Below are 15,547 nucleotides of genomic sequence, written 5' to 3' on the forward strand. Positions count from 1 at the left end.
GAAGAATGATATGAGAGAGTCCCTTCAAAATTGGCCTAGAAATAAAACCTTAAAAGGACACTGGTCTGATACTTTGTCTTAATTTGGGTTTTTCTGTTGCAGTTGGCCAACTCCAGACGTGAAAGTGACTTCAGTACACCCTAAGTACTGGCCGTAGTGTCTCCCTGTGTGTGTGCACAGCGGTGTCCCCTTCTGTGTCATATCCCCGGCTTTCATATCTTCTAACCCCAAAGTATTTGTGTATGTTTTTTGTTCCTCAGCAAAGAAATGAGGAAATCATTGGTCAGAATTGGAAGCCTGCTGTCCTAACAGTGTCCCTTTAATGTTTCCAATGAAAATGACATTGACTCGCTAAGCTGTTCTTCCCTGATGTCTGGCCAGTTCAATTGAATAACCTATCTTGTTAATGTTTGTGTGTCTATTCAGTGTGACTATGCAAGAGTACTGAATATTAACTATAAAATCAAAGGCATATAAACTTCTGTTCTTAACTGATCACCTATTTACATTTGATTTTATTCTGTCTTCTTTTGATTTCATCACACTTTGTATGATTATTACTTTGAGGACTGATAAAATAATTTTATTTTTTATCTTGTCATTAGCTGTTCATGACCAGATTACCAAGGATCAACATTTAGATTGTTTTCACATGAGAGTGAAAATTATTAGACTTTCCATTAATAAAATACCATTAGCTTGATCTGAAAGTAGCCTAAAAATGCAATTGCGTTTAAACCTAGCCTCAAATTTCATAATTCCATAACTGTTTTTGTATCTTGCCACTAATTTTGACTGGATTTAATAGCACTTTATTGTACAATTGCAAAAAAAAATATATTCCTAGAATTGTTGCCAGTGTAATTTCTCTAATATTCTGGTGCTTTTCATATATTTTCAGTATTTTTATTACTATATTGGTATTTTCTTTGTATAATTGATCAAAAGAACATGTTTTCTATTTTAATATGTTTTAGAAAAATAATTACATTTATGAAATAAATATCATCAGGAAAAACCTCTGGTCTCTAATTGATAAGGCATCTTAAAATCAATGTTCAGGTACACTCTGACCTTTCAAAGATCACATTAATTTCTTTTGGACCTGCTTTGCATTTTTATAAGGACAGTGCTGTAAGCTTCCAGAGTTAAAATTATGTTATCAGGTGAATCTGTCCTTCATGTGTCCCGTTTCTCCTCAACGCGGGTCAGGGTCTGGCTACTCTTCAGTGGAGCTCTCCCTTTTCCCTAAACTTAACACTGGACTCACTGTCAGGACTGGGGGCTCTATCACCAACCCTTCACTGGAGCTGCCCCACAAGAGCAGAATTGCCCAACATCCCCTCAATCCTCGTACGCTTCCTGTACAGCAGGAAGGCTGTGGAGAGAGCACCCCACCTGGCCCCGGGTACCTGGAAGGCAGCCCCTGTGCGGAGGCACCCACAGGGTGCGGGTGCGGTTGGGAGGGGCCTGAGGGTTATTGGTGCGGTCCCCTCACCATTGGAAGATAACGCCCACGTGGCAGCTACCACTCCATAAAAATAGGACGGATCCATCTTCTAAACTGAAACAGAGGTGAAAATACAAAACGATAAGAGAAATTCAGAACAGAGCTACAAAGACAAAATGACAACCTACCGAGAAGCAACACATCTACCTAGGACTGTGAGGCTGTGCCCTCCTTTCCTCAAAAATATGGTTTTCTAGGAAACAAAAGCTCCTGTGAGGAAAGTTCCAGCTAGGGAAGGAGTGGTCCCTTTACACCCATCTTATGCTTTCTCCCCTAAGTTTTCAACAACGCAAAGTTCCCTGATGTCCAAACAACATCGGCCCCCAGGAGCCTAGGGCTCCCCTTCTCTTCCCACTCCGGGAAGACAGAATGGAAGTTGTCCCATCTGTTCCACTGGAGGCAAAGGCAGTTAGGAGCGAGGGCTCTGTAGTCTGGCTAGCTGCGTGCAGCTGCCCTCCGCACCACCTGCTGCCTGTGTGACGGCAACGTTAATCGACCTCCTTGAGCCTCAGTTTCCTCATCTCAGGCTGATAATCCTAGTGCTGCTGCGCAGGATGAGTGTCACAGTGAGGGGGAATAATGCGCTTGAAACAGCCCTCGAGATGCTGGCCTTGCTTTGCTGCTGTTGCCCCCAGCACCTTCCATCCGAGCTTCCTAGAACTTTCCACACTTGGGTTGATCTTACTGAATATCACACCTCATTCAAAGCCAATCATCAATTCTTCAAACTTTTCCCTGCTTTGTACTCCTACCCTTGCCTTCTTGCTACCCCACTCTTGATTCTAGCGCCCAGGTCAAGGGATATACTTCAGAAGGGTAGTGATGACTGGCCGCCTTCAATCCACTGAAGGAGCATCCCTTCCGCAAAACATTTTGGTCAGACGTTTTCTTCCACCACTGCACCGACACCCCTTCAAAACACCACACACACACACACACACGGAATTGATCTTGCAATATTCCACCCGTAAGTTTGCCTTAAATTTGTAACAATTCAATAAAAATCACCTCTTTCACATCTTCGTAGTTTTCTCCTTCCACGGAATAAAATTACATCTCTGTATTGTCTAAAGATTCTCTTCCTGTCCCTACCCACTGGTGTCCCCTGCCATGCAAAATAAAACTAATCTCCTACACATGTTAAAGTATTTGAGACAACTGGATCAACAGGCAAGAATTAGAGGAACATCTCCTTGACCCAGAGGGGCAAAAATAGGTGCACATTTCCAAGTCTTTCTAAAGGGAGAATTTGAGTGGTCCTTGAAACTCTACCAGTTGGCCCATGCTCCTTTGTCCTGAACAGTCTGGGAATACATAATAAGGTCTTGTGTTTTACACAGGAGGAAACCCATGGCCAGAGAAATAATTCTCTTTCCCAAGGTCGTGCGGCTGGCTGCTTTCAGAGCCAAGAGTTGAACTAGTCTCCCTACTCTCATGCTTATCTGTTTTACAACCACCCAGAGCCAATCTGAGTGATAGTTTAAAATGTTCAGAGGACAGATATGAGACTCCACCTCTCCTCCACCAAACAGCAGGAGAGGAAAAGAGAAGATAAATCCTTAAAGAGAAGCAGAGGTGACAAGACACCATTGCCGCTCAAGACCCTTGGCTGCAAAGTAAGTTTCCTGGTATTCTAAGCTACAGACCACACTTTGGGAAAGGTGTGAAACCTAGGGCTTGATGTGCTATTGACTTGGATGGAGGGTTGGGCTCGCACCCTCAGCCTTGTCAGGGCTTTGTCTAGCACTCCAGAGAAGGGCATCTACCTGTGTGGCTCACAGCTGTCTCAGCCAGTCTAGTGACCTCAAGGAGTCTTGTGTTGAATAAAATGAGAGCATTTACGTTTTCTGTTTCCATGTAACAAATGACCACAAATCTACCATCTGAAAACCACACAAATTACCTCACAGTTTGCGTGTGTCGAGCCTGGCACAGCGGGGCTGTGTTCTTGGCTCAAGGTCTTACAACACTACGACTATGCGGTCAGCCAACTGCACCCTCCCTGGAGGCTCACCTGGATCAAGGTCCACTTCCAGGTGCCTTCAGATTGTGGGCAGAATCCCTCTTCTTGGGGCTGTTAGTCCTCAAGTTCTTGCAGGCCATCAGCCGGGCACTGCTCTTAACTCCTAGAGGCCACGCCCAGGTCTTTGCTAAATGGCCTCCTGGATAGGCAGTTCACAACATGGCTGTTCTTGCCTCAAATCTCTTCTTTCAGGGAGGGCCCAGTTAAGGGCTCACCTGATTAGGTCAGGCCCACCCAGGACAATCTCCCTACTGATGAGCTCAGAGGTAACTGATGAAGAACCTTAATTACATCTGCAAAATCCCTTCTGCTGTATAAGCTAACCTGGCTTGTCAGAGTGCTATCCCATCACATTCCCTAGCTCTGGCCCTCACTCAAGGGGAGAGGGTTACACAGAGTGTGTTGGGTGGGATCTGCAAGCTCATCCAATCTGGTCCCCCCCCCCCCCATTTTGCAGATCAGGAAAAAGAGGGTCAGAAAGCTAAACCAACCTTACCCAGTCTAACTGCTTTGAATTCACAGATGTCCTGCACGTGAAAGAAAACAGCCTAGAATTGTGTTAGGCACTGATTGACAGGCACGGGGACAGGAGGTCTCTATCCCAGTTGGCTTGCTCCAGTCTCATAGCTTCAGTGCACACATGTATTCAGACTTTTATAAATAAATTTAAGGGAAAGTATGTAACCAGTATTTTCAACATTTGTTCACTATACACCCCAGACACATTCTTACAATGGATTAACAGTGCTAGGGCAAAGGGGACTTCCAGTAATTCTGTGCTTTTGTAAACAAAGCTCTAGTGGAAAACAGTTTTTCAACTTTCTCTTCTCTTTCAGAATAACCCATTCACTTCAATTAGTTTAATTAGTTTTCTTGGACATAAATATGCTCTGTGACGGTAGCTACCTGAGAAGATTAAAACTGCAAGAAAAGGGGAAAATTCTTTTCTTACAGAAACTTACATCATGATTCCCAGCATCTGTACTGTCCAATTTACTTTGGATCAAATTCCAGCACATTGAATTCTATTATTCCAGAAAGTTCCCTGCAAATTTTCAGGTCATACTAGAGCTCTGTGGGTGGGTGGGTGTGTGTGTGTGTGTGGAAAAATCTCACTAGTTTTTGGAAGTCCTCTAAAACTGTCCTGCATAGACTTGCTATTGCCTCACAAATTCAGACTTGATTTCCCCTTCTTTCTATGTAGGTCTTCTTGTTTCTGACTGCAAGAAACCAAACTCCTAATATTATGCCTGTCCCATGTTGCTGGATCTGGGACAATAACAAAGAAGCGAATCATTTGTCTTTCCCACTCCAATACTCCTCTACCTTTTCTGCACCAAGCCCTCGCTCTAATACGAGCATACAGACTCATTCAGTACAATTACATATTTGCAGGTAGATTTGCCCTGAATTGCTTTTGCCCACGAATAGGCAAATGTGCCTGAGCAACTTGAGCCAAATACCAAATCACTGTTCTCTGTCATAAACTAAATGTCAAAAACGTGTTTTGGGCACTTTTCCAATATTCTAACTCTATGACTCAAGCTACTTCCTTTGAAGGGAGTGAAGAAGGATGAGGTTATTATTGGGAGCAAGAACAATAGTACGGTAGTCGAGCAAAATTTAACTGTTTTTTAATGCAGCTGAACTAGTAAGTTGCTAAAAAGGTAAGGTAAAAGGAAATGAATATAAAAAGCAAAACTTCCTTTCAAATTCAGTGTTTACTACTCTGGAATCACTTCAGCTACTGAAGAGCTTAGTCATTAAAGGTGAAGGTGTATCTTATAGAGAAGTTATATCTAAAGTCAGTGCTTACAGTACAATTGACTATACTCAGAATTTCCCCTGAGAATGCATTAGGAAGTTGCCACAAGAGAGATGGACATAGTAACTCTTATCTTGGTGAGTCCAAGCCTTCATTTTCATACCAGATAAAGTATTTAGTTGGCTTTATCTGGGAAGGGGCTATAGTACAATAAATATACCTACTGTGTCTTCAAAACTAGAATCGCCATCGAGATTCTCTATTCGCATCACTCCAGAAAAACAGTACTTGTTAAGGCCCAACAATGATATCCTTGTCACTTCATCCAATGGACCTGCTTCGGCTGGAGTTTGAAGTGAGTTCTCACAGCAGCATTTGGCTATACCGACTACCAGGTTTCTGCTTTTTCTTCTTGAACTAACACTCCTTAGTGTCCTTTACTGACTTATCTTCTTCCACCAAGTCTTGAAGATGTTATTAGAACTGGGCTCCTTTTCCTTTCTCCTCATAGGTGATCTCCTCAATACCCAGGGCTGCAATTAGCACTGGTAAGCCATCAACCCTTCGACATTCTAACTAGACCTCTTGTTCTAAGTCGAGACCCATGTATCCACTGTCAACTCCACAGTTCAAGATGTCCGTCACAGAATGTCAAAAACAACTCCTGATCTTCCCCGGACCTGGTCTTCTAGTCTCCATCTCAATGAATGGCCCCACCCTCCATTCATTTATACCAGCTAGAAACCTGACCTTCACCATTGACCCCACAAGGCCCCACCACTCTCCACTTCTCTCCCTCTCCACTGCCACCACCCTTCTTTAATCCATAGCATCTCTCCCTTGACTTCTGCAACAATCTCAGGCAATATCTGGACATCCACTTTGACTTTCTATAGTCCTTTCTCCATATGGCATTCAGGGATATTCAGGACTCATTGAAAATGCGTATCCTATCATACCACTCCCCAGATTAAAACCCTCAAGTGGCTTCCGTGGCTCAGCCCATGATTACACTTCCTTATTTGGCCTACCAGCTGCTGGAAGATCTGGCTCTTGCCTAACTTCACAGCCTCACTTTCCCAGCTTTCTCCCTCTTTATGGTCTGGTCCTGTATGAACCGGACTAAGGCCATCTTGATCAAATCCTCTGTAATGACCACTCAGACCTAAAGCCTTCTAGAGCACAACCCCACTCCCACATTCTTTCCTTTATTTAACCACATCCTTAAGTATACCCTCGGGGCATAATGTCCTTGATCTGCCTTGGAGATAGGAGTATGACAGTATTCTCAAACATTCTCCTCCTGCAGTCTCCTGACACCTACTCCACAGCCTCTAGGACTGTAAAAGCAGGTCTTATGGGAGTGAGGCTGTGGAGGTCTACTTGTCTTGCTGCCACCCAAGACATGCTTCTATCTATAAATCCCCTTAGTAAACCATCTCTTGTCAAGCAGGGCTTGTCGGCCTTTTTCTTCAGGCTTATTGCTCCTTCAGCCTTTGGAGGCCATTTTGCATATACCTCCCTTTCATGGAACAGGTCCCATCTCTGCCTGGAATTCTCTATCCCAACATCACCCCCTCACCATGACTCTCAGCTCATCATTTGCTCCGAAAAGTTCTCTCTCAGGGGCACTTGGGTGGCTCAATCAGTTAAGCACCCGACTCTTGATTTCGCTCGGGTCATGATCTCAGGGTGGTGAGATTGGCTGGTGCTGGGCATGGAGCCTGCTTAAGATTCTCTCTCCCCTGCCCCTCTCCCCACACTGCACATTCATGCTCGCTCTCTCTCAAAAAAAAAAAAAGTATCTCTCTGCCCACTCTTGTCACTTTCATTTAACATAGCATTGTGAGTCCTAGCCAGAGCAAGAAATAAAAGAAAAAAAAGTAAAGGGTATCCAAACTGGAAAGGAAGAAGTAAAACTGTTACTATTTGTAGACATGACATTATGTCTGCATATCATATGACATTTTTTTTTTACAGAAAACTGGAAAGACTTCACCAAAAAACTGTTAGAACTAATCAACAAATTCAATAAAGTTGCAGGATACAAAATCAATATACAAAACACTGTTGCGTTTTTATACACTAATAGTGAACTATCAGTAAGAGAAATGAGAACAATTACATTTACAACTGCATCAAAAAAAAAAAAACCTAGGAATAAACATAACCAAAAAAGAGAAAAACCTGCCCACTAACAACTGTAAGACATTAATGAAAAAAATTGAAGACACAAGTAAATAGAAAGTATGTTGTACTCATCATTTGTAAGAATTAACTTTGTTAAGATGCTGATGCTACCCAAAGGACTCCTCAGGATCCAATGCAATTCCTATCAAAATTCCAGCAGCATTTTTCATAGAACAAACAATCCTAAAATTTGTGCGGAACCGCAAAAGACCCTGAATAGTCAAACCAATTCTGAGAAGAACAAAGCTGAAGACACCAGGCTTCTTGATTTCAAACTATATTACAAAGCTATAGCAATCAAATCAGTATGGTATTGGTATAAAACCAGACACATAAATCAATGAAACAGAATACATAGCCCAGAAATAAACACACGCATAGATCACCAATTAATTTACAACAAAGGAACCAAGAATAAAAAATAAGGAAAGCATAGTTTCTCCAATAAATGGTGCTGGGACTACTGGACAGCCACATGCAAGAGAATGAAATTGGATATCTTATACTATATATAAAAATTAACTAAAAATGGATTAACGACTGGAATGTAAGACTTGAAACCATAAAACTCCTAGAAGAAAACATAGGCAGTAAGTTTCTTGACACTGGTCTTGGCAATGATTTTTCTCTTGGATTTGACGCCAAAGGTGAAGATACACAAGTGGGACTACCTCAAACTAAAAAGCTTCTGCACAGCAAAGGAAATCATCAACAAAATGAAAAGGCCATGTACAGAAAGGGAGAAAATATTTGCAGAGCATGTATCTGATAAGAGGCAAATATCCAAAATATATGAAGAACTCATACAACTCAATAGCAAAACAAAAACAAAAACCTGAACCATCATATTTTTAAAAATGGACAATCCAAATAGACATTCTTTTCAAAAAAGACACACAGATGCCCAACGGGTACATAAAAAGATGTTCAAAACATTCGCCATCAGGGAAGTGCAAATCAAAACCATAATGAGATATCACCTGATACCTGTCAGAATAGCTAGTATCAAAGAGATAACAAGCACTGGTGAGGATGTGGAAATAGGGCACCCTTGTACACTCTTGGTAGAAACGTAACATGGTGCGGTCACTATGGAACACAGTATGGAGATTCCTCAAAAAGATAAAAAATAGAACTACCGTTTGATCCAGGAACTTCACCTCTGATTATTTATCTGAAGAAAATAAAAACACTAATTTGGAAAGATATCTGTACCCCTATGTTCCTTGCTGTACTATTTACAATAGCCAAGACATGGAAACAACCTAAATGTCCATCAACAGATGAATGGATCAAGAAGATGTGGTGTGTGTTTAATGGGATATTACTCATCTGTAAACAAACAAAAATGAAATCTTGCCATTTATGACAACATGGGTGGACCATGAGAGCCTTCTGCTAAGTGAAATAAGTCAGACAAAGACAAATACTGTATGATCTCACTTATGTGTGGAATCTAAAAACAAAACAGAAGAAAAAAAAAACAAAGGAAAACTGACCTCAAAGATACAGAGCACAAATTGGTGGTTGCCAGAGCTGGACGGTAGTAAAGGGGTTAGAAGGTACAAATTTCCAGTTACAGAATAAATGTCATGGGGAGATAATACAGCATAGTGACTATAGTTGATAACACTGTATTGCATATTTGAAAGTTACTAAGCGAGTAAATCTTTTATTATTATTATTATTATTTATTTATTTGACAGAGATAGAGACAGCCAGCGAGAGAGGGAACACAAGCAGGGGGAGTGGGAGAGGAAGAAGCAGGCTCATAGCAGAGGAGCCTGACGTGGGGCTCGATCCCAGAACTCCGGGATCACGCCCTGAGCCGAAGGCAGACGCTTAACCACCGTGCCACCCAGGCGCCCCTAAGAGAGTAAATCTTAAAAATATTTATCACAAGAAAAAAAAAACCTGTAACTGTACAATAATGAATGTTAACCAAGCTTGCTGTGGTGATCATTTTGCAATATACACAAATATGAAATCACTATGTTGTACACCTGAAACTAATATAATGTTTTAGCTCAATTATACCTCAATAAAAAAGAAAAGGTATCTGTCATTTGAAGGCTCTGATCAGGACCCATTAGATATTCCCATGACACCAGCATGTTTTCTTCATAGCACTTATTACAGCTTATATTCAGATACTTGTGTGATTCTTATTAATGCCTTTCTCCCCATTGGACTATAAACTTCACAAGGGAAGGGATGGTATTCACCATTGCTTCTCCAGCACCTAGCAGATACCTGCCACGTGGCTGAAGCCTACCTGATGAGAAGAAATTACTTCCTGGGGTTTAAAAAAAATAGAGTACTGTGGGGTACCTGGGTAGCTCAGTCAGTTAAGCATCTGAGTCTTGATTTCGGCTCAGGTCACTATCTCAGGGTTGTGGGTTCGAGCCCCTCATCAGGCTCCATATGCAGCATGGAGTCTGAGATTCTCTCTCTCCCTCTGCCCATCCCCCCTCACTTGCTCATTCTCTCAATAAAATCTTTAAAAAAAATAGACTATTCTCAAGTTGTAGGCTAGCCTTCCCCTCCTTCTAGATTTTCCCCCCCATATACACCAATGAATTAACATTTACCAAACATAGCTTAGGCAAAGCAAATAACCTGATGCTATAGGGAAAATATCAAGTGAAAGAGACACTGACGGTTTGCAAAGAACCTAGACCACTTGAACAGAACAGTTTTCCAATGAAGACATACAAATGGCTAACAGACACATGAAAAAATGTTCAACATTATTAGCCATCAGGGAAATTCATCAAAACCACATTGAGATACCACCTTACGCCAGTTAGAATGGCAAAACTGACAAGGCAAGAAACAACAATTGTTGGAGAGGATGTGGAGAAAGGGGATCCCTCCTACACTGTTAGTGGGAATGCAAGTTGGTACAGCCACTTTGGAAAACAGTGTGGAGGTCCTTTAAAAAGTTAAAAATTGAGCTACCCTATGACCCAGCCATTGCACTACTGGGTATTTATCCCAAAGGTACAGACGTAGTGAGGAGAAGGGCCATATGCACCCCAATGTTCTTAGCAGCATTGTCCACAATAGCTAAATCATGGAAAGAGCCCTTCAACAGATGACTGGATTAAGAAGATGTGGTCCATATATACAATGGAATATTACTCAGCCATCAGAGAGAACAGTTACCCAACATTTGCAGCAACATGGATGGGATTTGGAGGAGATTATGCTAAGTGAAATAAGTCAAGCAGAGAAAGACAATTATCATATGGTTTCACTCATTTATGGAACATATAAAATAGCAGGAAGATAGAAGAAGGAAGGGAAAAATGAAGGGGAGATAAACAGAAGGGGGAATGAACCACGAGAGGCTATGGACTCTGGGAAACAAACTGAAGATTTTAGAGGGGAGGGGGGTGGGGGGATGGGCTAGCCTGGTGATGGGTAGTAAGGAGGGCACGTGTTGCATGGTGCACTGGGTGTTATACGCAAACAATGAATCATGGAAAACTACATCAAAAACTAGGGATGTACTGTATGGTGACTAACATAATAAAAAAAATATTAAAAATTTTTTAAATACAATGATTCAAAAACAAAAACAAAAACCTAGACTAGTTGGTCTACAGCCCTGGTGGGAACTGTGCGTCAGAAGGGCCATTTTTCTCTTCAAGCCTCACCAATACATTCCTTCTGTCTTTTGTCAAGGACTCACTGGAGCAGGACAGTGTTTGGGCTCACTCAAATGTCGACTACGCAGGGAGCTTCTCCCAGCTTTTCTTACCCGACTTACATCACAGCCGAGAGGACTACCACTCATTAATACCATGCCACAGTGGTTCACAAGTACAGCCCTCTAGGTCTACAGGCCTGCTTTTCCCCAAGGAGATCCCTTAGACTACAATTCCATCATTTACTCTGGGCCGAAAGGTCTCCATCATCTTGTAACTTTGAGAAACACTGTGTTAAACAAAAGCAAAGTTTTGGTCCATAGAATTTCTCAGAATCTTTAGTGTACTACTGTGCATAACAAATCTCTAAGAGTATCACGGATTTCCCAAATTTTTGAAACCACGGAATCCTCTCTTCAAGCAACAGATTTTGGAACTAGGTTTCTGAAGAACACAGTTTGGAAAACACCGCGTTGAGAGTTTTTACGCATAGTGAAGGCATCCTGTACGCCTGTAAGCGCCGCCTGCAACAGAAATGTAAGTTGGAGCCAAAGGTGATGTTTCGAAGTTAAAATGCCCTGACATGTAAACAAAGGAGGGGATATTACTGATAAAGCCCCAGTATAGCTCTTCACAGTCTCACTTTCTCACTTCCATTGGTAAAGTTAATTAAGTACGGTGGAGTGTGATTTTAACTAAAATGCTGCCTTCAGTCTCAGAGGCCTTTCTGGGGATTTACATTTCCACGTTCCTTTTTACTCCTTACAGCTAGTTTATATTGTACTCCTGGCCAGATCGCTTATGTCTGACTCTCCCTTCCTTCTCATCCCTATCTGCACTGACATTTGCCTGTTACCTTTCTGTAGATCAGTTAAAGATGTGAAACATGCTTGCAATGCACTCAGATGGGCGCTCCTGAGAGCTGCCGTCTCCCTGCTCAGCAGGATTTTAGCCAAACCACACAGCTTTGGGCCTAGCTCATAACCCGTTGGCAGTTATCACCTCCAGGAACCACTGCCGCCTTTGCTGGCTTTCCCTCACGAAGGGTAAATCCAAGGAGACCTCGAGGACATTACGAGAATCCTAATCTAGGGGAGTCTATTATAGACATTAAATGTAAGTATGTTTAAAATTAATGGCATTTCCTAAGTGCTGGCAGACTTGGATATAACTGCGTATGAAACTTTTCATCTCACCCTGTTTCTCTGTGTTAATGGCACTGCCTTTTTGAGTCTTCTTTTCCATCTTGATGTTTCTCTGAAACAAGCTACTTGTACCTATTAACTCTTCCAGTTCATGGCTTAAAATCAATACACATTTTTGTTAAAGATTCTCAGGGGAGAGAAAAAGAGGTGACTCTGAGTTACCTAGATATAAATGCATTTTATTCACCCCCGGCACATCTTTCTATACCTACTGAATCTAATATTTTGACTCGATTATAGGTAAAATTTCCACATTGCTTTTCTTGTCCCCAGCATTCATTATTCAGTATTGTATTTTCCTGCCCTCCGGTAAACAGCATGCTTAATAGTATTAGACTATTCACCAAGCAGTCCCTAAACAAACATGGCTTGGATCAAATGGACTGAAAGTTCAAAGTTTGATGGCTTTGGAAAGGTACAAGGGATAGAAATCTGCTCGGTTGCCCCTTAGCCATGAGCTTAGAAAATCCAATTGATAATGATGGAGACATAGAGGCACCAAAAATAATACCACTTCTGAAGCAGAGCCTGGTAACCTTAGGGAGAAATCAATAAGGACTCCTTGGACCTTTTCAAAGAGTACGTTCAAAAGAATCAGGAATCTGATGAAAAAGGAGCCAAAATCTGGTTAGGAAAGGTTGGGGCAGGGCCGAAGATTCTGCATTTCAAACAGTTTAGGTCATGCTGATGCTGCAATGCCCAGACCATACTTCGGCTAACAAGGCTTTACAAATGTTAAGAGAAGACCATCTCAAGTCCCATTCCAGATTTGCTGCATCCAAATTTTCATGTACACAAGATCCCAGGTCCCCAGGTGGTTCATCTGCACATTAAAGTTTGAAAATCACTGATCTAAAAGGACTCTTACCCTTTATTCCAAAGTCCTTTTTCCTAAGGGCCTCCCAATTTTTTTTTTTTTTACTCCCCATTGTCTCCTGGGCTCCGAGAGTCTCGTGATTAGGACCTGGGTGATCTTCTGTGAGTTTTGCTAGCTATGTGGTGTGTGGCCATTTGTGTTTTGTGTGTACGTTCTCCAGGTCCTCTACACTGTGCTGGGCACAGTGTTACAAAGAGGAGTAGGACGTGCTCTCTAGCCGCAGGGACTCACAGCTTTCAGATGGGGTAGCCCTGGCCCAGATTCAATACATGAAGCATCACTTACACAAGAGGAGATAGTTTTGTCACAAAACTATCTTCATTTTATGCTTTGATAATTAAAAGGATGACACTGACATTTTCCAGCTGGTCATGTTCCAGAAATCCATAAATTCCAGGTACAGTTTCCATAAGTAATCCTACATGAACCTGGTACCTCCTGATAAAAACATTCCTTAGGTAAGGACTCCCCATTAGCAAATACCATCAAGAATTCCAACTAACAAATCTATAAGATTTGCTCAGGTCATTCCTCCCGTGTGTGTCCCCAGGGTGGGAAAAGCTGGATTGCAGATCAGCTGGTCAGTCTTTTCCTCCCACTTGCACAGACGGGTCATGCTGGGAGCTAGGTGATGCGGCGCACTGTTCAGAGTGTGTGCTTTTCAGGATTGAGATGATGGGGAGACAAACTTCTAAGAGGCTTCTGTGGAATACAACTGATATTCTAACAAAACCCATCCCGCCAACGTAGCATCTGAAGCAGCTGAAAACACTAACCGTACCACAGCCCTACATGGGTCTTGAAGACAGTAATGATTAGCCCACTTGCAGGCTGGCAGGAGCGTACCCTGTGCAGGGCTCATCTTGCACAGTCAAAAACGCAGGGTGGGCCCTGACCTCCGCTTGGCAGAGTTCAGTTGTTGGAACTACTGGTGTGATCGTTAGTAATAAATGGCTCTATGTTTATTCTCATTTCAAAAATCACTTTCATATTTAGCTTTGCAAAACTAATTCAGATGTTTAATGCCTCACCAAGAATTAATGGATTCACTTTATGTTTGAAACCCATTAACACAAGAGAGTTTATTCTGGGGACCAATTATTCAACATCCTGAGGCTTTCCAGAGCACATGTAAAAGAGGCACTTCAACAGGTGTTGTTTATGACTTCCCACCACAATAGGAGGGACTTGGAAACAAAATACTACCCAAACTCTCTCCAGCAGCCATTCCTATTACCTAAGTGTCATTTGGGTGTTAATTAAATGGGTTTTGCTTTGCTGGATCTGTGAAATCACTGTTTCTTGTTTAGCTCCTTTGGATAAACCATGACTTAACTAACTTGTTTTCTTCTAGTTTCCATTAAAAAAAGATTCTTGAAACTAGGGCTAACGACCAAGTGTTCCCAGGATGGGAGAAAAGGGCAGGGCTTATAGATTATGATTAGGCCCAAAGAAATGTCACTGGAAAGCAGATGATGAAAGAAGAGTTGTTTTGTGTAGTATAACAACGTTGCCTGCCACTCGTACAGTGAGAATAAAAGGGCAAGTTTGCATCTACAAATGGGTTCTACAAATAGTCACTGAACAAAAGCAGCAACTCTCAGGCTTTGCTGCCAAAACAAAGATTCTTCTCAAATGACAAAAGTGCTGGGTTGTACTGGAAAGGCCTCTTGGCTCAAAAAGCCCTTTGAGTAGACAGTGGGATGTTCAGAATATTATGTCAGAAATTCATCTTTTCAGATGAGGGAATATGGGACCTTTGAAATTCACACATGTCTACAAATTCAGGCACCTCCCAAAAATATTCAGAATGGTTTTGAACTGTTAAAAATAAGACAACAGGGGCGCCTGGGTGGTACAGCAGTTAAGCGTCTGCCTTCGGCTCAGGGCGTGAACCCGGAGTCCTGGGATCGAGCCCCACATCAGGCTCCTTCGCTATGAGCCTGCTTCTTCCTCTCCCACTCCCCCTGCTTGTGTTCCCTCTCTCGCTGGCTGTCTCTATCTCTGTCGAATAAATAAATAAAATCTTTAAAAATAAATAAATAAATAAATAATAAATACAAAAATAAGACAACAAAACCAAAATGGAGTTGCTTATGCTAAGCCCCACATAACCAAACCAAGACTTAATTACAATTTTGGTTCTCCCAGAAATGGAATCGTTTTTAAACCAGGCAATCAGGAATGGCCTGATCAGCACTAGTTAGGTAAACTTCCTCATAGACACCTCTGTCGTCTCCTAAAGGAAAGTAAACTTGCGATAACCAGCCTGCTTTTTTGCCTAGTATAACTTCCTTGTTCCTACTCCTATCACCAGCTAGACC

At 42.0% G+C, this 15,547-nt stretch overlaps 1 protein-coding gene across 1 annotated transcript in view; it reads left to right on the plus strand.

Annotated features, from left to right (window-relative positions):
* Nucleotides 1-1,008, plus strand: part of MOSPD2 (motile sperm domain containing 2) — a 60,532-nt gene extending 59,524 nt beyond the window's left edge. The window contains exon 15 of the mRNA XM_011232500.3: nucleotides 103-1,008. Within this exon, the coding sequence (XP_011230802.1) occupies nucleotides 103-144 (42 nt within the window). The 3' untranslated portion in view covers nucleotides 145-1,008. The remainder of the gene's footprint in view (nucleotides 1-102) is intronic.
* The last annotated feature ends 14,539 nt before the right edge of the window (nucleotides 1,009-15,547 follow it).

Source organism: Ailuropoda melanoleuca, chromosome X, assembly GCF_002007445.2.
Source record: "Ailuropoda melanoleuca isolate Jingjing chromosome X, ASM200744v2, whole genome shotgun sequence".
Classification (NCBI taxonomy): Eukaryota; Metazoa; Chordata; class Mammalia; order Carnivora; family Ursidae; genus Ailuropoda; species Ailuropoda melanoleuca.